General features: G+C 46.7%; 1 protein-coding gene across 5 annotated transcripts in view; it reads right to left on the reverse strand.

Moving 5' to 3' along the window:
• LOC135536084 (tRNA-dihydrouridine(16/17) synthase [NAD(P)(+)]-like) overlaps positions 1 to 15,456 on the reverse strand; it is a 37,007-nt gene that overhangs the window by 20,569 nt on the left and 982 nt on the right. For 3 of the 5 annotated variants that reach the window (XR_010454941.1, XR_010454940.1, XM_064962471.1), the window contains exons 1-6: positions 10,927 to 11,115; positions 9,437 to 9,690; positions 7,435 to 7,543; positions 7,229 to 7,279; positions 3,036 to 3,148; positions 2,366 to 2,448 (exon numbers count right to left, since the gene is read on the reverse strand). Coding sequence is in view for 3 of the 5 variants with exons in the window: in XM_064962471.1 (XP_064818543.1) it covers positions 2,366 to 2,448; positions 3,036 to 3,148; positions 7,229 to 7,279; positions 7,435 to 7,543; positions 9,437 to 9,676 (596 nt within the window). In the remaining 2 variants the exon portion in view is untranslated. Of the gene's footprint in view, positions 1 to 2,365; positions 2,449 to 3,035; positions 3,149 to 7,228; positions 7,280 to 7,434; positions 7,544 to 9,436; positions 9,691 to 10,926; positions 11,116 to 15,456 lie in introns of those variants that run through there. The other 2 variants (XM_064962472.1, XM_064962473.1) reach the window with 2 other exon arrangements.

The following is a 15,456-nucleotide window of genomic DNA, read 5'->3' on the forward strand; positions in this document are numbered from 1 at the left end:
CTACTAGACTACACAAACCTCCTCCAACTACACAGTAGCCCAACTAGACTACACAAACCTCCTCCAACTACACAGCAGAGACCTACTAGACTACACACACCTCCTCCAACTACACAGTAGCCCAACGAGACTACACAAACCTCCTCCAACTACACAGTAGCCCAACTAGACTACACAAACCTCCTCCAACTACACAGCAGAGACCTACTAGACTACACACACCTCCTCCAACTACACAGTAGCCCAACGAGACTACACAAACCTCCTCCAACTACACAGTAGCCCAACTAGACTACACAAACCTCCAACTACACAGTAGCCCAACTAGACTACACAAACCTCCTCCAACTACACAGTAGCCCAACGAGACTACACAAACCTCCTCCAACTACACAGTAGCCCAACTAGACTACACAAACCTCCTCCAACTACACAGTAGCCCAACTAGACTACACAAACCTCCTCCAACTACACAGCAGAGACCTACTAGACTACACAAACCTCCTCCAACTACACAGCAGAGACCTACGAGACTACACAAACCTCCTCCAACTACACAGTAGCCCTACTAGACTACACAAACCTCCTCCAACTACACAGTAGCCCTACTAGACTACACAAACGGTCTCCAACTACACAGCAGACCTACTAGACTACACAAACCTCCTCCAACTACACAGCAGAGACCTACTAGACTACACAAACCTCCTCCAACTACACAGCAGAGACCTACGAGACTACAAACTACTTCCAACTACACAGCAGAGACCTACTAGACTACACAAACCTCCTCCAACTACACAGCAGAGACCTACGAGACTACACAAACCTCCTCCAACTACACAGCAGAGACCTACTAGACTACACAAACCTCCTCCAACTACACAGTAGCCCTACTAGACTACACAAACCTCCTCCAACTACACAGCAGAGACCTGCTAGACTACACAAACTACCTCCAACTACACAGCAGAGACCTACTAGACTACACAAACTACCTCCAACTACACAGCAGAGACCTACTAGACTACACAAACCTCCTCCAACTACACAGTAGCCCTACTAGACTACACAAACCTCCTCCAACTACACAGCAGAGACCTACTAGACTACACAAACCTCCTCCAACTACACAGTAGCCCTACTAGACTACACAAACCTCCAACTACACAGCAGAGACCTACTAGACTACACAAACCTCCTCCAACTACACAGCAGAGACCTACTAGACTACACAAACTACCTCCAACTACACAGCAGAGACCTACTAGACTACACAAACCTCCTCCAACTACACAGCAGAGACCTACGAGACTACACAAACTGTCTCAAACTACACAGCAGAGACCTACGAGACTACAAACTACCTCCAACTACACAGTAGCCCCACTAGACTACACAAACTACCTCCAACTACACAGCAGACACCTACTAGACTACACAAACCTCCTCCAACTACACAGCAGAGACCTACTAGACTACACAAACTACCTCCAACTACACAGCAGAGACCTGCTAGACTACACAAACTGCCTCCAACTACACAGCAGAGACCTACTAGACTACAAACTGCCTCCAACTACACAGCAGAGACCTACTAGACTACACAAACTACCTCCAACTACACAGTAGCCTTACTAGACTACACAAACTACCTCCAACTACACAGTAGCCCTACTAGACTACACAAACTGCCTCCAACTACACAGCAGAGACCTGCTAGACTACACAAACTACCTCCAACTACACAGCAGAGACCTACGAGACTACACAAACGGTCTCCAACTACACAGCACAAACGGTCTCCAACTACACAGCAGAGACCTACGAGACTACAAACTACCTCCAACTACACAGCAGAGACCTACTAGACTACACAAACTGCCTCCAACTACACAGTAGCCCTACTAGACTACACACACCTCCTCCAACTACACCACAGAGACCTACTAGACTACTAACTACCTCCAACTACACAGTAGCCCTACTAGACTACAAACTACCTCCAACTACACAGTAGTCCTACTAGACTACACAAACTGCCTCCAACTACACAGCAGACCTACTAGACTACACAAACGGTCTCCAACTACACAGCAGAGACCTACTAGACTACTAACTACCTCCAACTACACAGTAGCCCTACTAGACTACACAAACTACCTCCAACTACACAGCAGAGACCTACGAGACTACACAAACTACCTCCAACTACACAGTAGCCCTACTAGACTACACAAACCTCCTCCAACTACACAGTAGCCCTACTAGACTACACCAACTGTTTCCACCTGACAAACATAATATTGGTTCTTCTCTGTAGTCTTAATTGAACTGTGAGGGAACTGCAGTGTGGTCTGCTTACCGTACAGCCTTGATGTGTTCCCAGCTAGCGATGCCTGTCGCGGGTCCCTTCTGGTCCTTGGTCCGACCGTGAACGGTCAGCAGCTGAGACAGAGATGGAGAGGTCTGAATGAAATGACTTCCTACCCGGTTAAATAAAAATAAAATACAAATACAAATTAAATTAGTGTGTCTGTGTGTTGCTATGGAGACAGCATAGGTGACACTGCAGTACTTCGAGGAAAGTTTTTGATGAGACTCTCTTGTTCAGATATTTGTAAGTGGACTGGAGACAGGGCACGAAAGGGATAACAAACAGTTGTTTGTGTCATCCGTTTTTGGGAAAGAATTGCTCACCCAACTCACTCAGGTGCTTCGCTAAATCACATTTGACATTGTCCGTGAGCTTGAGTTCATTTAGAACACAAAAAAATCATACAATGATGGAAAGACCTGTGTGTTGTCCTTGTTAATGCAGACAGAGAAGAGCTCCAACTTCTTAATCATAGCCTCAATTTTGTCCCGCACATTGAATATAGTTACGTAGAGTCCCTGTAATCCTAGATTCAGATCATTCAGGAGAGAGAGAAAACATCACCCAGATAGACCAAGCTCCTCTAAATATAATATGGTTAATTTTAGTTAATGTTTCATAGAAGATCAAAATAAAATACTTGTGTGATGTTTCCTACCTGACAGCCAGCCTTCTCCAGCATCTGAGCGTACTGAACGGTCTCCTCCATCTTGTTAAACACACGGATCTTACAGGTGATGGGAACAGAGATCTTCTCATTGGCCAGCTTCACTAAGGAGAAACAGAGAGAAAAGACTGGCTAGCTTCACTAAGGAGAAACAGAGAGAAAAGACTGGCTAGCTTCACTAAGGAGAAACAGAGAGAAAAGACTGGCTAGCTTCACTAAGGAGAAACAGAGAGAAAAGACTGGCTAGCTTCACTAAGGAGAAACAGAGAGAAAAGACTGGCTAGCTTCACTAAGGAGAAACAGAGAGAAAAGACTGGCTAGCTTCACTAAGGAGAAACAGAGAGAAAAGACTGGCTAGCTTCACTAAGGAGAAACAGAGATAAAAGACTGGCTAGCTTCACTAAGGAGAAACAGAGATAAAAGACTGGCTAGCTTCACTAAGGAGAAACAGAGAGAAAAGACTGGCTAGCTTCACTAAGGAGAAACAGAAAGAAAAGACTGGCTAGCTTCACTAAGGAGAAACAGAGAGAAAAGACTGGCTAGCTTCACTAAGGAGAAACAGAGAGAAAAGACTGGCTAGCTTCACTAGGGAGAAAGAGAGAAAAGACTGGCTAGCTTCACTAGGGAGAAAGAGAGAAAAGACTGGCTAGCTTCACTAAGGAGAAACAGAGAGAAAAGACTGGCTAGCTTCACTAAGGAGAAACAGAGAAAAGACTGGCTAGCTTCACTAAGGAGAAACAGAGAGAAAATACTGGCTAGCTTCACTAGGGAGAAAGAGAGAAAAGACTGGCTAGCTTCACTAAGGAGAAACAGAGAGAAAACACTGGCTAGCTTCACTAAGGAGAAACAGAGAAAAGACTGGCTAGCTTCACTAAGGAGAAACAGAGAGAAAAGACTGGCTAGCTTCACTAGGGAGAAACAGAGAGAAAAGACTGGCTAGCTTGAATCAAATGTTATCGGTAACATACCCGTGTTTAGCAGACGTTATTGTGGGTGTAGTGAAGTGCTTGTATAATATATAATAATAATATATCCCATTTAGCAGACGCTTTTGTCCAAAGCGACTTACAAGTCGGCTGGGGCCACTACTTTTACATATGGGTGGTCCCAGCGGGAATCGAACCCACGACGCTTGGCGTTGCAAGTGCCATGCTCTACCGACTGAGCCACACAGGACCCGTCTCTAGCTCCGACAGTGCAGTAATATCTAACAAGTAACATCTAACAATTCCACAAAATATACCCAGTACACACACATCTAAGTAAAGGCCCAGCTGAAAATTAAAATTTTTCTGGGCTAACGATGTAAGAAATAATACATAAAAAACAAAATAGTGCAAAGTTTCCTAAGAGCTAAAAACATTGAGACCAGGTGACGTGGAGAGGATCTGTGTCCATATACTCTCACTACTGGTGTCCCCCAGGGCTCCGTTCTAGGCCCTCTCCTCTTCTCTCTATACGCCAAGTCACTCAGCTCCGTCATATCCTCACATGGTCTCTCCTATCAATGCTACGTGGATGACATTCAACTACTTTTCACCCCCTCCATCTCTTAGATGTCGGCCCACCACATCAAGCTCAACCTCGACAAGACGGAGCTGCTCTTCCTCCCGGGAAAGGCCTGCCTGCTCCAAGACCTCTCCATCACAGTTGACAACTCCATGGTGTTCCCATCCCAGAGTACATAGAACCATGGCAGGACACTAGACTACACCCCGCTGTTTTCTGCAAACATCAAAGCAGTGACCCGCTCCTGCAGGGTCAAGCTCTACCACATCCGTACAATACAACCCTTCCTCACACAGGAAGTAGCACAGGTCCTAATCCAGGAGCTTGTCATCTCCCGTCTGGACTACTGCAACTCTCTGTTGGCTGGGCTCCCAGCTTGTGCCATCAAACCCCCTGCAACTTCTCCAGAACGCCGCAGCCCGCTCCTCCACACACTCCGATGGCTTCCAGTCGAAGCACGCATTATCTTCAAGACCCTGGTGTTTGCCTACGGAACAGCAAGGGGAACTGCCCCTCACTACCTTCAGGCTCAAACCCTACACTCCAACCGGAGTACTCCGTTCTGCCACCTCTGGTGTCTTGGCCCTACCCACCCCACAGCTCCCACTCAGCCCAGTCAAAGCTCTTCTCTCTCCTGGCACCCCAATGGTGGAACAAACTTCCCCCTGAAACTAGGACAGCAGAGTTCCTGCCCATCTTCTGAAAACACATAGAACCCTAAACTTCCCCCTGAAACTAGGACAGCAGAGTTCCTGTCCATCTTCTGAAAACACATAGAACCCTAAACTTCCCCCTGAAACTAGGACAGCAGAGTTCCTGCCCATCTTCTGAAAACACATAGAGCCCTAAACTTCCCCCCAAAAAACTCACACGTTACACTATTTTCGACTAATTATCTAGTAAAAGACTGAGTGCTTATGATGTACAGACCATTCCAGACAGGTAAAACGCAGCATGACACCATTCCAGACAGGTAAAACACAGCATGACACCATTCCAGACAGGTAAAACGCAGCATGACACCAATCCAGACAGGTAAAACACAGCATGACACCATTCCAGACAGGTAAAACGCAGCATGACACCATTCCAGACAGGTAAAACGCAGCATGACACCATTCCAGACAGGTAAAACGCAGCATGACACCATTCCAGACAGGTAAAACGCAGCATGACACCATTCCAGATAGCTAAAACGCAGCATGACACCATTCCAGACAGGTAAAACGCAGCATGACACCATTCCAGATAGCTAAAACGCAGCATGACACCATTCCAGACAGGTAAAACACAGCATGACACCATTCCAGACAGGTAAAACGCAGCATGACACCATTCCAGACAGGTAAAACACAGCATGACACCATTCCAGACAGGTAAAACCCACCATGACACCATTCCAGACAGGTAAAACGCAGCATGACACCATTCCAGACAGGTAAAACGCAGCATGACACCATTCCAGACAGGTAAAACGCAGCATGACACCATTCCAGACAGGTAAAACGCAGCATGACACCATTCCAGACAGGTAAAACACAGCATGACACCATTCCAGACAGGTAAAACGCAGCATGACACCATTCCAGACAGGTAAAACACAGCATGACACCATTCCAGACAGGTAAAACGCAGCATGACACCATTCCAGATAGCTAAAACGCAGCATGACACCATGACACCATTCCAGACAGGTAAAACACAGCATGACACCATTCCAGACAGGTAAAACGCAGCATGACACCATTCCAGACAGGTAAAACACAGCATGACACCATTCCAGACAGGTAAAACCCACCATGACACCATTCCAGACAGGTAAAACGCAGCATGACACCATTCCAGACAGGTAAAACACAGCATGACACCATGACACCATTCCAGACAGGTACAACACAGCATGACACCATTCCAGACAGGTAAAACACAGCATGACACCATTCCAGACAGGTAAAACGCAGCATGACACCATTCCAGACAGGTAAAACATACCATGACACCATTCCAGACAGGTAAAACACAGCATGACACCATTCCAGACAGGTAAAACGCAGCATGACACCATTCCAGACAGGTAAAACACAGCATGACACCATTCCAGACAGGTAAAACATACCATGACACCATTCCAGACAGGTAAAACACAGCATGACACCATTCCAGACAGGTAAAACACAGCATGACACCAATCCAGACAGGTAAAACACAGCATGACACCATTCCAGACAGGTAAAACACAGCATGACACCATTCCAGACAGGTAAAACACAGCATGACACCAATCCAGACAGGTAAAACACAGCATGACACCAATCCAGACAGGTAAAACACAGCATGACACCATTCCAGACAGGTAAAACGCAGCATGACACCATTCCAGACAGGTAAAACGCAGCATGACACCATTCCAGACAGGTAAAACACAGCATGACACCATTCCAGACAGGTAAAACGCAGCATGACACCATTCCAGACAGGTAAAACATAGCATGACACCATTCCAGACAGGTAAAACGCAGCATGACACCAATCCAGACAGGTAAAACACAGAATGACACCATTCCAGACAGGTAAAACACACCATGACACCATTCCAGACAGGTAAACACAGCATACTATATTTTATTTCTACCTCTCTAACTCTCTCTCCCTTTTCTCTCTCTGTACAAACTCACCCATCTTCTCCAGCAGCTCCCACTCATCCTGTAGGAAGACTCCGTAGTGCCCTTCGTCAGAAATAAATTAGAATCAAATTGACCCCAAACATACAGCATGCTTAGCCTAATTGAAAACCACTTTTTTTTTTAAATCAGGGTTTTTCTCTCACACACACACACTATCTATGTCTCTAAGTGGGGTTTCAGGGTTGGTTAGTTAGTACCTCTCTTGGCGATCATCTGTGGGCATCCCAGGTTGAGATCGATAGCATCACAGTAGTCCTGAGCCAGTAGACATGCCTGGACAAACACCTCTGGGTCATTGGCACAGAACTGACACACACACACACACACACACACACACACACACACACACACACACACACACACACAAAAAGAAAGCAGAGAAAGTGCATTACAAACACCTCTGAGTTATTGGCACAGAACTGAGACCATAACACAGGAATCGGGATGATTGTAAAACTCAGAGGCTAGCTGAAACAGGGTGAGAGGTGGTGGTAAGACAGAGGCTAGCTGAAACAGGATGAGAGGTGGTGGTAAAACACAGAGGCTAGCTGAAACAGGGTGAGAGGTGGTGGTAAGACAGAGGCTAGCTGAAACAGGGTGTGAGGTGGTGGTAAAACACAGGCTAGCTGAAACAGGGTGAGAGGTGATGGTAAAACAGAGGCTAGCTGAAACAGGGTGTGAGGTGGTGGTAAGACAGAGGCTAGCTGAAACAGGGTGAGAGGTGGTGGTAAGACAGAGGCTAGCTGAAACAGGGTGAGAGGTGGTGGTAAGACAGAGGCTAGCTGAAACAGGGTGAGAGGTGGTGGTAAGACAGAGGCTAGCTGAAACGGGGTGAGAGGTGATGGTAAAACACAGGCTAGCTGAAACAGGGTGAGAGGTGGTGGTAAGACAGAGGCTAGCTGAAACAGGGTGTGAGGTGATGGTAAAACACAGGCTAGCTGAAACAGGGTGAGAGGTGGTAGTAAGACAGAGGCTAGCTGAAACAGGGTGAGAGGTGGTGGTAAGACAGAGGCTAGCTGAAACAGGGTGTGAGGTGATGGTGAGACAGAGGCTAGCTGAAACAGGGTGAGAGTGGATGGTAAGACACAGAGGCTAGCTGAAACAGGGTGTGAGGTGGTAAGACAGAGGCTAGCTGAAACAGGGTGTGAGGTGGTAAGACAGAGGCTAGCTGAAACAGGGTGTGAGGTGGTGGTAAGACAGAGGCTAGCTGAAACGGGGTGAGAGGTGGTGGTAAAACACAGGCTAGCTGAAACGGGGTGAGAGGTGGTGGTAAGACAGAGGCTAGCTGAAACAGGGTGAGAGGTGATGGTAAAACACAGGCTAGCTGAAACGGTGTGAGAGGTGATGGTAAAACACAGGCTAGCTGAAACGGGGTGAGAGGTGATGGTAAGACAGAGGCTAGCTGAAACGGGGTGAGAAGTGATGGTAAAACACAGAGGCTAGCTGAAACAGGGTGAGAGGTGATGGTAAAACACAGGCTAGCTGAAACGGGGTGAGAGGTGATGGTAAAACACAGAGGCTAGCTGAAACGGGGTGAGAGGTGATGGTAAAACACAGAGGCTAGCTGAAACGGGGTGAGAGTGGATGGTAAGACAGAGGCTAGCTGAAACGGGGTGAGAGGTGATGGTAAACCACAGAGGCTAGCTGAAACAGGGTGAGAGTGGATGGTAAGACACAGAGGCTAGCTGAAACGGGGTGAGAGTGGATGGTAAGACACAGAGGCTAGCTGAAACGGGGTGAGAGGTGGTGGTAAGACAGAGGCTAGCTGAAACAGGGTGAGAGGTGATGGTAAGACAGAGGCTAGCTGAAACAGGGTGAGAGTGGATGGTAAAAACAGAGGCTAGCTGAAACAGGGTGAGAGTGGATGGTAAGACAGAGGCTAGCTGAAACAGGGTGAGAGGTGGTGGTAAGACAGAGGCTAGCTGAAACAGGGTGAGAGTGGATGGTAAGACAGAGGCTAGCTGAAACGGAGTGAGAGTGGATGGTAAGACAGAGGCTAGCTGAAACGGAGTGAGAGTGGATGGTAAGACAGAGGCTAGCTGAAACGGGGTGAGAGGTGATGGTAAAACACAGGCTAGCTGAAACGGGGTGAGAGGTGATGGTAAAACTCAGAGGTCGGCTAATAGCGGTAGTTGAATCATACGACCCGTGACACTCCATTCCCCTGTCGGCATGTGTTTGTGTGTCTTTCTCTCTCACCTGTGTAATAAGCGGCCTGTCTTCAGGGCAGACTTCGCTGTACAGGTTATCTTTCCTGTAGTTGGCGTCGCGTACAAACACCTGCGCGTGCAGCATGGGCGTGTAGCACAGCTCGGCGCCATGGCGACGGCTCAGTAGACGCCAGGCCAGTTCGCTCTGGTCCACCATGGGTGCAACGACGTAACGCGCCCCCCTCAGCGTGGTCTTCCAGAACTCAAAGCCTTGCAGCTTCACCGTCATCACAGCAACCTGACCTGACAGAGAGGGAGATGGGAATGAGAGGGAAAATGAGGTTGTTTTGAGCATAGGAGGACAATACAGTCAAAAAGAAGAGGGTGCTGGGTAGAATAAAGTATGAAGGGGATTCCCCTTGGGCCACTGAGCACCTAAATGGGTCACGGTCTTTCTTGGATATTAACTGGCTCCCGAGTGAAGCAGTGGTCTCAGGCACTGCATCTCAATGCAAGAGGCGTCACTACAGTCCCTGGTTCAAATCCAGGCTGTATCACATCCGGCCATGATTGGGAGTCCCATAGGGCAGCGCACAATTGGCCCAGCGTCGTCCGGGTTTGGCCGTCATCGTAAATAAGAATTTGTTCTTAACTAACTTGCCTTGTTAGATAAAGGTTCAATAAAATTAAATAAATAAAAAAGCTATATCTGTAGGACTCATAGAGACATAGTACATCTGTAGGACTTATAGAGACATAGTACATCTGTAGGACTTAGAGACATAGTATATCTGTATGACTTATAGAGACATAGTACATCTGTAGGACTTATAGAGACATAGTACATCTGTAGGACTTATAGAGACATAGTACATCTGTAGGACTTAGAGACATAGTATATCTGTATGACTTATAGAGACATAGTATATCTGTAGGACTTATAGAGACATAGTACATCTGTAGGACTTATAGAGACATAGTACATCTGTAGGACTTATAGAGACATAGTATATCTGTATGACTTATAGAGACATAGTATATCTGTAGGACTTATAGAGACATAGTACATCTGTAGGACTTATAGAGACATAGTACATCTGTAGGACTTATAGAGACATAGTATATCTGTAGTACTACTACAACTGATTAAATCTCTGGACAGTTTCATAGGGTAGTTATTATATACGTTTTGACAGTGTGATACCCTTCATCCTCATCTCCCCGCAAGCATGATGCTCTGGATGTGACAAAGACAATTTAATTCATGTTAATAAGGACATTTCTAAAACATTTTTCAAAGGAGCAGAGTTCCCGAGATCCACCAATGTTAGCGATCGCGTGTCAGAACTGGTGCGCGCATACTGTAGCTAGTTATACAGCCATTGGGTGCACATGACTCTTGGTTACCCAGACAGCTAACGTTAGCACAGTAGCTAGTAAAATTCCTGTGGATTTCATCAACAAAAACATGTTGACGACAAGCTAGAAGACATATCTAACAATTCACCAAAATGCTTGATAACACAAAATAACATTTACCTGTATGAGAAAGACTTTGTAAAATTTACTCCAGGATGTTATCAACAGTGGTTCGAGTGCCAAACCAGTGTAACAGTCAAATATGACCGAGGGGAAACGATAAGTGGCAAACGGTACCGCCTGGTTTCAGTAACTTTGCTTTTGAACATTACTGAACACACATTTCCATTTAAACTACCCTTTGGAGTTGTGAGCTCTCTCTACAGTCAGCTGTAATGATGTTCCTCAAATATCATATGAATTGTGTATCAAGCAGGAAATAATCTATCCCAGAAAAAACAAGGCAACAGTAAACATGTTGTCAACCAACGAATGATGCAGCGCCCCCATTGGGCCAACCAGTGTAATTTTGTAAATTACAGATCCCTACGGCAAGATGCATCATTAACCCAAGTTTAGTAAATACTACTGCTTCCACTACTACCACCGCAACCACTGGTGCTACTGCTACTAATGCTACTACTACGACTAACACCACTACCACCACTACTACTACTACTACTACCACCACCACCACCACCACTACTACTACCACTACTACCACCACCACCACCACCACTACTACCACCACTACTACCACCACCACCAACACCACCATCACCACCACCACTACCACTACTACCACCGCTATCCCCACCACTACTATCACGACCATCACCACCACTACCACTACTACCACCACCACCACCACTACTACTACCACCACTACTACTACTACCACCACCACTACTACTACTACCACTACCACCACTACTACTACCACCACTACCACTACTACCACCACCACTACCACGACTACCACTACTACCACCACCACTACTACTACTACCACCACTACCACTACCACCACCACCACCACTACCACTACCACCATTTCCACCACCACTACCACTACTACCACTACCACTAATACCACCACCACCACTACCACTATCATTACCACCACTACCACCACCACTACTACCACCACCACCACCACTATCACCATTTCCACCACCACTACCACTACTACCACCACCACTACTATCACTACCACGACCACCACTACTACTACTACTACTACTACCACCACCACCACTACCACCACCACCACCACCACTACTACCACCACCACCACTATCACTACCACTACTACCACCACCACCACTACGACCACCACCACCACCACCACTATCACTACCACTACTACCACTACCACTACTACCACCACCACCACCACTACCACCACCACTACTACCACTACCACTAATACCACCACTACCACTATCATTACCACCACTACCACCACCACTACTACCACCACCACCACCACTACTACTACTACTACTACTACTACTACCAATACTACTACTACTACTACTACTACTACCACTACCAATACCACTACTACTACTACTACTACCACTACCAATACTACTACTACTACTACTACTACTACTACTACCACTACTACTATAACTACCACTACTACTACTACTAATACCACTACTACTACAATTACTACTACTGTGACTGTCACCACTATCACTACAACCACTACTACTACTGCTACTACCACTACTGCTGCTATTGCTGCTACTACTAGTAGTAGTAGTACCACTGCTACTGATGCTGCTACTGCTACTAATGCTTCCACAACCACTATGACCACTACTACTACTATGACTACTACTATCACTACCACTATGACCACTACAACCACTATGACCACTACTACTACTTCTACTACTACCACAACTACTACAGCTACTACTACTATAACTACTACTATAACTACTACTACTACTACTACTACTACTACTGCTACTATAACTACAACTATAACTACTACTACTACTACTACTACTACTATAACTACTACTACTACTACTACTACTACTATAACTACTACTACTACTACTACTACTACTACTACCACTACTGGTGCTGCTACTACTACTGCTACTACTACTATAACTACTACTACTACTACTACTACTACTACTACTACTACTACTACTGCTACTACTGGTGCTGCTACTACTACTGCTACTATTACTACTACTCATACTACTACTACTACTACTATTACTACTACTGCTACTACTAATGCTACTACTACTACTGCTACTACTACCACAACTACTACTGCTACTACTACTATAACTACTACTATAACTACTACTACTACTACTACCACTACTACTACTGGTGCTGCTACTACTACTGCTACTATTACTACTGCTACTACTACTACTAATACTACTACTCCTACTACTACTACTACTATTACTACTACTGCTACTACTACTACTACTACTACTACGATAACTACTACTACTACTACTACTATAACTACAACTACTACTACTACTATAACTACTACTACTACTACTGTTACTTCTACTACCACAACTACTACTGCTACTACTAATGCTACTACTACCACTACTACCACTATGACCACTACTACCACTACCACCACTACCACTACTACCACTACCACTACTACCACCACTACCACTACTACCATTATGACCACTACTACCACTACTACCACAACTACTACTGCTACTACTGGTGCTGCTACTACAACTACTACTACTACTTCTACTACTACTGCTACTACTGGTGCTGCTACTACAACTACTACTACTACTACTACTACCACTACTACTACTACCACTACTACTACTACCAATACCATTACCATTACTACTACTACCACTACTACTACCACTACTACTACTACCACTACTAACACTACCACTACTACCATTACTGTAACTATTTGTACATGTTAGTCGTAAATTTGAGTCATTTAGCATACTGACCGTGTCACTAGAAATATAGATCCAAACCCATCAGTGTCATTAGTGACACAACTAGAACTGACAGCGTTCTGCATGTTTACTCCATTATCTAAATATAAACTATAACTATAAACTAAACTATATAGCTCTGTCTCTATCCATGGCCCTCAGCTGCCTCCTCTGTCTCTATCCATGGCCCTCAACTGCCTCCTCTGTCTCTATCCATGGCCCTCAACTGCCCCCTCTGTCTCTATCCATGGCCCTCAGCTGCCTCCTCTGTCTCTATCCATGGCCCTCAACTGCCTCCTCTGTCTCTATCCATGGCCCTCAACTGCCTCCTCTGTCTCTATCCATGGCCCTCAGCTGCCTCCTCTGTCTCTATCCATGGCCCTCAACTGCCTCCTCTGTCTCTATCCATGGCCCTCAACTGCCTCCTCTGTCTCTATCCATGGCCCTCAACTGCCTCCTCTGTCTCTATCCATGGCCCTCAGCTGCCTCCTCTGTCTCTATCCATGGCCCTCAACTGCCTCCTCTGTCTCTATCCATGGCCCTCAACTGCCCCCTCTGTCTCTATCCATGGCCCTCAGCTGCCTCCTCTGTCTCTATCCATGGCCCTCAACTGCCTCCTCTGTCTCTATCCATGGCCCTCAGCTGCCTCCTCTGTCTCTATCCATGGCCCTCAGCTGCCTCCTCTGTTTCTATCCATGGCCCTCAGCTGCCTCCTCTGTCTCTATCCATGGCCCTCAACTGCCTCCTCTGTCTCTATCCATGGCCCTCAGCTGCCTCCTCTGTCTCTATCCATGGCCCTCAACTGCCTCCTCTGTCTCTATCCATGGCCCTCAACTGCCTCCTCTGTCTCTATCCATGGCCCTCAGCTGCCTCCTCTGTCTCTATCCATGGCCCTCAACTGCCTCCTCTGTCTCTATCCATGGCCCTCAGCTGCCTCCTCTGTCTCTATCCATGGCCCTCAACTGCCTCCTCTGTCTCTATCCATGGCCCTCAACTGCCTCCTCTGTCTCTATCCATGGCCCTCAACTGCCTCCTCTGTTTCTATCCATGGCCCTCAACTGCCTCCTCTGTCTCTATCCATGGCCCTCAACTGCCTCCTCTGTTTCTATCCATGGCCCTCAGCTGCCTCCTCTGTCTCTATCCATGGCCCTCAACTGCCTCCTCTGTCTCTATCCATGGCCCTCAACTGCCTCCTCTGTCTCTATCCATGGCCCTCAGCTGCCTCCTCTGTCTCTATCCATGGCCCTCAGCTGCCTCCTCTGTCTCTATCCATGGCCCTCAACTGCCTCCTCTGTCTCTATCCATGGCCCTCAGCTGCCTCCTCTGTCTCTATCCATGGCCCTCAACTGCCTCCTCTGTCTCTATCCATGGCCCTCAACTGCCTCCTCTGTCTCTATCCATAGTCCTCAGCTGCCTCCTCTGTCTCTATCCATGGCCCTCAACTGCCTCCTCTGTCTCTATTCATGGCCCTCAGCTGCCTCCTCTGTCTCTATCCATGGCCCTCAACTGCCTCCTCTGTCTCTATCCATGGCCCTCAACTGCCTCCTCTGTCTCTATCCATGGCCCTCAGCTGCCTGAGTGCAGATGAAGAAAGAGATGAGGAGATGAGGAGAATAAGTCGTTGTATTGAGATGCAGCCGGGGAGACAACGAGGTCTTGTGATATTTGCTGTGTCATGATGAGGTAATCCAGTCTCCGCTACAGTTTGTCTGGTGTGTGTGTGTGTGTG

The sequence above is a fragment of the Oncorhynchus masou genome, unplaced genomic scaffold, assembly GCF_036934945.1.
Source record: "Oncorhynchus masou masou isolate Uvic2021 unplaced genomic scaffold, UVic_Omas_1.1 unplaced_scaffold_554, whole genome shotgun sequence".
In the NCBI taxonomy this organism is placed as follows: Eukaryota; Metazoa; Chordata; class Actinopteri; order Salmoniformes; family Salmonidae; genus Oncorhynchus; species Oncorhynchus masou.